Raw genomic sequence first — 10,149 nt, 5'->3', positions numbered from 1 at the left:
CTTTATTGGTGCATGGTAGTTATACATCATACGCAGTTCAAAGTGGCACAGATGTCACGCACACGTCACTGGTGAGATCCGTCCAGATCCCGCCCGCTTCCTCATCCTCTCTGCACATGCTAGTTAAGTTGGCAGTGATGCCATCGGATGTGGACGTGGTATTGCTTGAACGGTCTCCTCCCTCGGTCCTCCTCCCTCCCTCCCCATTCCTCCCCAAGCTCTTCCAATATTCTCTGGTCTCTCTTCTCATCGATCAGAAGTTCCTTTTGTTTATTTTCTCTCTGACTTTCACATGTGAGAGAAAAAATACGATCCTTGACTTTCCACGACTGGCTGGTCTCACTTAGTATAACATTCTCCAAGGTGCAGCTGACCTCTGTCCCTGGACAGTGACATAGTTCATTCTTCTTTATGGCCAAGGAAATAAAACTCTCTCCTCTTGTTTCTTTCTACTCTTCCAGTGGTCTCTCTCCTCACTTACCTAAAATCGCCCTTGTTTCCTACCTTCTCTCCAGCTTCTATATATCAGAAAAAATCCAGCCCTTCACTTTCTGAAACTGGCTGATCTCACTGGGTGTAACAGTCTCTGGTTCTGTCCATTTTCCTGCACACAACACAGTTTCATTCTTTATGGCTGAGGACAATTCCATTCGATGCATGTGTGTGGAAAGCACTTTATAACCGCATGCTATCTCAATTCTCTAGCAAACTCTCCAAGGTAAAGTTCCTTACTTTCTCTATGTGGATTAAGAACTGAAAAATTAGAGTGGCAGAGGCTGGACCTTCCAGTCGTGATGGGCTGGGCTGGATTCACACATATGCCGGGCTTGGATTTCTCTCCCGGATAGAGGATGCCAGTAAGAATGCTCATGGTATTACCTACTGAAAGCAGGAATTTAGTTAACGTGTTCACTTAAAAATTGTGTATTTTAATAGTCAGCATCACATTCTCTTCCTTGGAGGATTTTAGAAATGGGTTGGTAGTGTACGGTGATGAGATTCAAATCTCCATTCCTTGCACATCCTGCTCCTCGACAGCCAGAGGAGAATGTGTGCAAAACAGGCCCTTCTGTCCATCGCTTTCTACACCTGGTCGACTCTCAAAGGAAAACAGGATTCATAGCATCACTGAGGTGTACAAATTAACTTTTATTTCAAATCTGTCAAGAACTCCTGGCAATTATTCGTTTTATTAGAATGATTACGATATGGCATGATAAAGCTAGGTGACTGTTTCTTTACAACATAATTTGCGAGTTGTAGTCTCAACTGCTGGCTCAGCACTGGTCAAGATTTTACAGGATTTGGAGGGAGGCTTTAATTTCCAGAAAATGTTAAAGCAGCAAGAGAAAAAATAAATAAAAAATAATGAAAACTGGAGATATTGTCACGGGGGTGTTAATTATAAGATATTTGTGATGCACTTACAGGCCGGCCCCCGAGCTTTGGTATGTTATAAAGAAGTCAGGTGAATAGCTGTTGGCTTGTCACCTACAGCTGATTAAACAAAATGAATTTATTCACTTTTTAAAGAAAAGATGGCAACAATTAGTCATGAGTAATTCAAACAAAATACAACCAGCATTCACTCATATAAGTGAAATATTTTAAAACAAAAACTTTATTAAAATATTTAATACCAGAATAACTTATAATAGTATGAAAAAGAGTGAAGTATTTGTCCTTGGGTTTTTACTGACAGGCTCCCATCTTGGCAAAAGCATTCTGTAGCATTCCTAGAGTTCCCACTGTGGCTCTCTGGCTACTTAAGGATGTAAACGGAAGAACTCACACTTCACCTGATCATACAGTCAGAACGTACACATCCTGCTCTGCACCTACTTGTTACTGCAAACTGCAATTTAGAAAACGAAGTAAAAATATATATGTACAAAATACTTTTATATCAAACGATCTTCATTTCACTAAATAACCCCGTCCCCAAATGCTATCTGTGTTACAGGGAAAGAGTCCTGCGATCTGTGTCGAGGCTGACACTGTCTCTATATCCACCACAGCAGCCTTGGGCTTTAAAAACATTTTGGAAAATAGAGGAAAATGTCACCACGTGGTGGCCTTATTGGCTCTCATTCACACGGGCAAAAACGCTTTCCAGTTTTAAAAATTACAAAATAGATTACATACCCAGACCAAAAAAATCCGCCATAAAAGTCAAGGCTTTTCATCTTTCTGCTGCACATATGCTCTTTCAAACTTGGCATCCCCACTGTTTTATCGAAGTTTCAAGTCTTTCCAATCTGAAAGTATTATTGTTTGATTGAAAAAATACTCTTTTTTTCTTGATATTGATTATTCTCACTCAATGGTAGTCTAATTTAGAAACAAAATATTCTTTCTTTTATGCATGATTTCACTTAATTTTTATTTAAATGTCCTACTTGGCAAAATTCAGAATGTGTTCAGTGCTTTCCGTATGTTTTGAATTTATAAGTCAATTTTATGCGTGTCTATGTATGTTCACATAGAGATACATTTCCTTCCTCGTCTTGCGATACAAATTGCTCAGCAGCAACTGCAATGTGAAATGAACCAAATAGAAAGCTTTTAGTCATTTCATATAAAAAAAGTTTCCATCACAAAAACAAAACAAAGCAATAACCAAAAACACTGAGCCCTAATGCAAAAAGGATTATGATTTGAAACTAAATCATAGGTTTAATTTTACATCATGGGGAAATTCTCTGTTACTTGTATAATTAAAAAAAAACTTCAGAAAAACAAAATCCAAATTATTTCTAAAGAGCACTGTGGTGCTTTTTAGCAGCGCTTTAAAAAAGTTTTTCTGGTCACAATGAGTTCATTGAAATTTTAAATTAGTTTGAAAGAATCGTTTCGTAAATGTCTACATTATGCGGATGGCCACACCTCTGATTTTGGACGATTGGAACCTATCAGCTATGTAGGCAAGTACTTGCATAAAATTCCGTCACTCTGAACAGCACGCGGAACAGTTTTCAACACTGCAGACATTCTTTTAAAGTGACATTTCATCTGGGCTGAAAGGATTCCCAAGCTTTAACGTGTGGGCTATTGAGTATATGTCAAGGGCTTTCAGGGATTCTGCGTTTGGTCCTGAAATGGCGAGGTCCGTCTGGAACGACGCGCACAGACAAGAAGCTTGCGGCGCTGATATTTTGAGGCACAGCCTTTGAACTCTGCCCACGTTAGAGCGTGTGTTTAGGAAGCAAGGCACTTACTGTAAATGGGAGCGCAGACGTTTGAGGCATAGTTGGAGTAGCTTAAAATAAGTTAATATTTTTGATTAAAATGAATCTTTTTTATAATTTATATGTCTCTTATAGAAGCAACTAAACGGTATACTTAGGATTATTAAAACAGAGGATGCTGAAAGGGAGTTGTTTGCACTCGGTCCTGCTCCTAGGATGAGGACTTGTGCAAAATCACTCAGAACTGCTGCGCCAGCGGCACCCTGACCGTCTTCACTTCCGCGATGTGGGAGGACTTCTGAATGATGCAGCTGGTGGTCCCCCGCGGCGTTTCTTTTCCCTGTGCAAGGTTGGTCAAGGCCATGGCTGCGTTGATCTCCCTCCAGTACGTGTCGTCCTTGTTAGGCCCCTTTCTGTTAGCTGCGCTGGATTTAAGCAAACCAGAAAGAAAACGATCAAACTTACAGCAGTTTGCACTGAAAATTCAGGACCTCTCAGCAAAGCGCTCAAGCCAAGCACAAGCGGTCTGCTCACCTGCCCCCCTTGCTGGGTCCATTTTCCAGAGTGTCTGCAAAGAAAAGCAGAAAATCCAGTTACTTTCTTTCTTTTTTTTTTTTTTTTCTTTCCTTTTTTTGATGTTGGGAGTTTCATCATAAATTACCAGGAATAAAACTTCACCTGAAAAGATGAAGATTAGTGTTTCTTTTGGCTTTACAAAGATTAAGTAGCTCATTACTGTAAGAGAGTGGAGAGAAAGAAAAGGAAAGAGAATAAAATGAGAGTAAGGACTTGACGGGACTCAAACCTCAGAAAAAGGACGTGCATCCCTCCACCTTGTCAGTTAGCAAACGAGTAACAGACTCGGTGTGGACGGCAACGAGGAGCCGGGCGCATGCGCAGGATGAGTACCAGCCCTGGGAGGGAGGGAGGAAGGAAGGAAGGAAAGAAGGAAGGAAGGAAGGGAGGGAGGGATGGAGGGAGGGAGGGAGGAATAGAAAAGGCAAGAACTGCATGAAGACGCATCTGAAGCAGCTAAGCTGCTCTCTCGTGCAGACGTAGGAAAGCCTGCTAGCGTATCTGGAATCTGTGCAGACCTAAGACAAAAACAGATCACCAAGGGCACTTTTCACAACCCTCCTCCTAGGGACTTTGAAAAGAAAGAAAGGAAAACAAACAACACAAAGCTCTTTGTGAGCAGGTGACAAGACCTGTGAAGAGAATACAGGACATTGCGTCCTGCGGATCTGGACCAGCACCCAGAACCCGTGGGTCCCACTTACACCAGGCGGTTGGAGGCGCAGGGGCCTTCAGGCAGGGCCGGATGGTCGGCTCCACCTCTACAACTTTGACAATTTGGAGATGATAAAATCCCTCGTGTAAGTGGAAGAAAACAATAACAATTCCTACTTTACAGAAGTCTGATAATTCTCATATGTAGATCACTTATTAAGAGCCAAGCACTGTTTCATGTTTTAACAAAATCAGTATCAGTTGGCTTTGCACATGTATATCTCCACGATATCTAAAGCCATTCTTTGTTTAGTTCTATTATCTGTAAGTCTCACCTCAGTAGTGACAGGGACAAGATGCTGTTTGGGAGAAGGGAAGCCAGCAACAATGGACATTTTACAGAGCAAGAGAAAAGCAACAAAACAAAACAAAACAAAACAAAAAACTTTCAGCCTTTGCAAAGTTTTGCCAAAAATTGTAAGAATTCTGTTTCCAAAGCAAAGCAATAGGTTATGGAGATATTTTTTCAACAGAAAGATCTGGCACAGAGAAATTCTATCTAGATGAGTGAATTTATTAGCTCTGGGGCCCGAAGAATGTCTGCATGAGGCTGGAACTCCCTGTGGCCGACTCCTTGAAGTTGCACCACTAAGAAACAAGGTTGCTGCAGCCAATTGTGAAATTCCAAACTTCTCTTCACTTGCTGGGTATATGTGTTTCACACTTTGGTGACTATGAAAATGCTTACAAAGTGGGAAAACACGCACTCTAATCCCTGTTCAGGTGCTTCTAGTTTCACAGATCTTAACACTGTCCTAGGCGACATTCAGAAGACTAAATTCTGGATTTTATCTTAAGGTAGGTGGGATGAGCATTCAGGGTCACTACATGTAGATTAGGTTCTCTGCCAGAACAGAGGAAAAACTTCAAAGAAAGGAATGAAGAGAAGAAATACCTTGTATCTCTACCAATAATCAATTCCCAACTATATATTATAAAGCTCAGTATCAAAGATTTCAAACCAATAGAGAAAAACCGATTACTGCCACTTTGTTTTTTGGGGGGGGGATGGGGAGTCTCTGTGTCCAGGGTGATTTGGGTCCAAAAAATTACTGTTGCTTTTGTGGGTGGGCTTCCTGGTGTCACTAGGTTATTCTGTATCCAGGAGTCTCCTCCCAGTGGAGTAATGAGTCCTGGTTCACAGTCCAACCAGCAAAAGAAGGCAGCAAACAGGTGGCCTTCACTCTGGAATCCTTGCGTTGTACAAAAGCCAGAGCCCTGAGGCTCGGGTCCTTGTGGGAGATCTTTTCCCTGTTCATTATGCTGAGCTGAAGTCTGGGGAGATGCCCCAGCTATTTTAGGGGACTGCTATCATTTGAGGGAAGCTCGTTATTTTAAACGGTGGTACCGAAGGCTGTGGTATTTTTCTCTTATGCGCTTCCCTCGGCTCTTTTCCCGCTGGACTCTTTTGTGTCTTTCCAGCCCCTGGAGCACTCAGGGAGCAGCAGGCCTGCTATCCCCACCACTGCCGGCCACGGAGCTCAGCCACCACCTCCGCTGACAGTGGTCTCACTGGCTCCCTCCGAGAGCGGCACCCGGGAGGCTGGACAGGATGAGGAAGGGGTCAAACGCCGCGCTCAGGAGCCTGCCCCCGGTCTGCTCACTAGAGCGCACACACTAAGGCTCTAAGGGGCTGGAAACTCAGCCGTGGTCTTTCTCTGCAAGTAGCTTGGCTTGGCTTACCCAACGTCTGAGCTAAAATGCCTTTTTATATTCTAAGGTTCCAAAAATCAGCTATGCTGTCAATTACCATAAAAGCAACTGGTTGGCAGGAACAACTTATTGAAACAGCCAAAAGAGCGTGTTCTTAGACCAAAAAAGAAAAGGAAAGAAAAAAAAGAGGTGCGTAGTTAGAAAAATCTTGGATGCTGTAAAACCCAAACCATGTTGAAACTTAAAGTGGGGTTATCCTCAGTTTGGACATGTGTTTCCTTATAAAGTTAAGTAGAGAAACAATTATACAAAAAAAGCTTTATGGCAACTTGAGATGTAAAAGTACAAAGCTCTGTGGGCCAAGACTCTTTGCAACTTTGATAAATGTCGTTTAGAAGCATACTAATTGTGATATATATTCCTGAAGTAACACTTGTAGCCATAAAAAGAGAAAAATCTGGCCAGATCTCTTTTCCTTTTCTCCAAAATTTAATAAATAAGCCCTAAAGTTAGGAATGTTTTTCTGTGTTTCACAAAATACTACTCACACCGCTGAAATGTAAATAAAATGAAGTGAGTTTATTTATTTTTGTACTCTAGCAACTCCAGGGGCATTCTACATCTGAGCTTCCTCTTGGCTCTTTATATTTTGTATCTTGTTTTTTATTTAAAGAAAGGCAGACTGCCACGGGCAGCGCCTCATCTGGATGTGTCTGGAGTCTTGGAAGCTTGACCACCCTACGCTCTCCTACAAATGGACCTTGAGAGCTTGTTTGGAGGTTCGAGCAGAGGAGCCCAGCTACTCTATACCCTTGACTGAAGACCCGTCCTCCTCTATTGGGGAAGGTCGTCCTCTTCGACCGAGCGCGCAGCTTGGGGAGGGACGCACGTGGAGGGTGAGGGAGGACCGGGACACCGCCTCGCCAGCCAGGTCAGCCGAGTCCACCCTGGCGACCAATGGGGTGACAGATGTCGCAGCCAGATCGCCATCACATCCTATATTTTGTATCTTGAAACAAGGTCTCACAAAGTTTCCCGGGATCTTGCTTAGTTGCCAAGGCTGACCTCAAACCTGCGATTCTCCTGCCTCAGCCTCCCAAGTACTGGGATTATTGGTGTGTGCCTCCACACTCGACCGTAAATGTATTTTTAAAGTTAAATCACCTGAAAGTCATGTGATATATGTTTCCCTAAATTAAGATGTAGAGAGGAGGAGACAAGCTTTTGCAGTCACGGAGAGGAAGGTAAATGAGTAACTGAGAAGTCATCACCAAAGTGGTTTTGCCAAAGGGGGAAGAAGGTGGACAACTGGGATTTGTTTGGTGGGAAGAGGAAGCCACCCACCTATAAGATCGTTGAAGAAAGTGTTTACCTCACCTATCAGGGCTGGCTTGATGTCCTTGCAGAGAAATTTAAAGTAGGAGTCTTTGCCAGTGATCTAACTCAAGCAAGGGATATGGATGCCTGGACACAGTGCCTCCATCCCTTGGTTGGGGACCATTACTAACAGCAGGTGTGGATCTCAGAGATACAAAGAGATGCAGGGCACCAGATCCATTTCTGGAGTAATTTACATACTTGAAACAACCAAGGAAAAGAATAAGACTGGCAAGTAGGGAAGATATGAAACCTCACCTGAAGATACTGAAATACCACTCGCTCTAATCTTGTAGGTTCTCCCCAAATGTGCTGTGCAACCCGCGTTCTCTACGCCCACAGCTCCTCACACCGCGAGCTCTGGCTGACTCACCCACACCCACCCGCCGCTTCTCCAGTGACCTACCTTTCTTTCCTCTGAAAAAATGGTAATTGTTTTTCTCTAATGAGAAAGTAATATGAACTCACTGCAGAAAATCTGGGAAACAGTATAAAATAGGAAACAAAGGGCACTTGGGGATAACTATATTAACACCTGGCTATGTGGCCTTCCAAGTTAGTATTGCACAGATGTGTTTTTAATGGGACCATTTGGAGGGGCACGCCTTATAACTTGCTTTTTCTTTTTCTCACTCAACTTCCACTTTTGTCCTACCCTGAGTTAAGACACAAGACCATACTCTACTGCTTGATCTTCGCTGAGGTGGCTGTGGGTTTTGCCTGTGACGTACAGACAGCTTCAAAGTATTCAAAATCTAGCTCTATCCAACTTAAACTTGAATATCGGAAAATGCGATGTTAGAAGAATGAGTTCCCTTTATAATAACAGTGACTAACCGTTACTGAATGCATATTCCTATGCCAGGTGCTATACCAGGAACTCTGTAAGTATTATCTGGTTAAATGCTTCTAATAGCAGACCAATTAAGATTAACAATATAACAACAATATATTAGTATTAGCCAATAGGTAGCACTGTCTCCTTATTTGCAAATGAGACTGTAGGGGTCCTGAAACTCTAAAAGGACTCAGAGAGGCAATGGAAGCTGCGAGGCTAGGTTCCAGGTCAGCTGGCACTGAAGTCCACGCTCTTAACCACAAAATTCTATGATCCCAGTGGTCTCACTTGAAAACTCAACCTGTAGAGCCCAAAGCAGTGACTATTGCCTCCGTTATACAGAAAGGCCATGGGATGGTAACCTGTTAAAAACCTATTTGACTCTTTTTCTACACTCCTTGTTAGAATTTCACACCACAGACATTTTAAAAAGAGAGATTTTTTCTCTTTATGTTTAATCCGCACTATTAAGGGATCTAAGTCGCAGGACAGGGAATCTCAGTAAGGTCTCTTCAGCACTATTCACACTTTAATTAGAGGAGTGATTTTTTTTTCTTTTTTTGCAGTATCTGAGATTGAACCCGGGGGCATTCTACCTCTGAGCTTCACCCCCCACCCTATTTTTAACTCTATTTTGAAACAGGGTCTCACTAAGTTGGGGAGGGTCTCACTAAGTAGCTAACGCTGGCCGCGAATCTGGGTTCCTCCGTCTCAGCCTCCTAAGTACTGGGATTACAAGTGTGCAACACCACATCCAGCTAGATGACTGATGTTTTAAGAGACACGATAGCCCAGTAACCAGCTCCGTTAGCCCAATACTCCAGAATGGAGGGTTGCTACATAACTGCAAAACTACATAAGCTGCTCTGCAGCTTTTACAGGAGATTGCTAAGTGATGATTTCCTCTTTGGGATAGTCAGAATTTCAAACGAGTAAAGACAAATCATCCTAGGTGCTATCTGCCAAAATAGAAGAAATAAAAGTAAAAATCAAGCAAAATACCCAATAACCCGTGACGCCTATCTGTGGATGCTTAAGCTGCTTCTAACTGTTCCATCAACCAAAAGTGACTTCCACTTGTAAAGCTAAGTGCAGAGGCACATGCCTACAACCTCAGTACTGGGGAGGCTGAGACGGGAGGACTGCAGGTTGAGGCCAGTGCATGGTACCTTAGTGGGACTCTGTTTCAGAGCAACAACAATAGTGAAAAAGGCTGGGCAGTGGCAGGATGTCTCTGGTTCGGTCCCACACACACAATAAGATACTTCACTGTAGCAGCAGCCTGGTGGCTGTCCTCTCTAGGCTGTCGCTCACAGAGGGGCTGCTAGGAGCCTGGCTCTTGTGAGCTCAGCATAGGGTCTTCGGAAGCTTTCCTAACAGTGGACTTATAAAATATAACCCACCCATCTTCATGGATGGATCTGGTGTTTTTTCCTTATGTAATATACTAGCTAAATTATTCATCTGTGGCCTTCAAGAATAAGTGGCTTCCAAAATCATTTCAGAGTTTAAAGAAAATCTTTTCCAAAAATTAAGCCAGCATTTCCTGCAGCCATGACTTCCCCCATCTGGCCAGTCTTTTTCTTCCTGCTCCTGCTCACGTGGGCTGGCCCCCACTGTGGCTAACAACACCCAGATGTCATATACCCACAGGACCCCACCTCCAACTGCCTTTCTGTCAGTACAACGTCCCCTCTAGCTCATGCCAAGAATGAAAAGTAGGAGCCACACCTCTCTATTTTGGACCAATGGTGAAGAGCTCCCTGGTCAGAGTGGGGGTGTGTTGATGTGTCAAAGCTTCCA

General features: G+C 43.1%; 1 protein-coding gene across 1 annotated transcript in view; it reads right to left on the bottom strand.

Moving 5' to 3' along the window:
• Positions 1-3,426: 3,426 nt before the first annotated feature.
• Positions 3,427-10,149, bottom strand: part of MKX (mohawk homeobox) — a gene marked incomplete at both ends in the record, with an annotated part of 63,708 nt that continues 56,985 nt past the window's right edge. Inside the window, 2 exons of the mRNA XM_080716942.1 lie at positions 3,427-3,613; positions 3,723-3,756. Coding sequence (XP_080573068.1) covers positions 3,427-3,613; positions 3,723-3,756 — 221 coding nt within the window. The remainder of the gene's footprint in view (positions 3,614-3,722; positions 3,757-10,149) is intronic.

The sequence above is a fragment of the Muscardinus avellanarius genome, assembly GCF_963383645.1.
Source record: "Muscardinus avellanarius genome assembly, chromosome: 20".
NCBI lineage: Eukaryota > Metazoa > Chordata > Mammalia > Rodentia > Gliridae > Muscardinus > Muscardinus avellanarius.
This window is presented reverse-complemented; position numbering and strand designations above follow the sequence as displayed.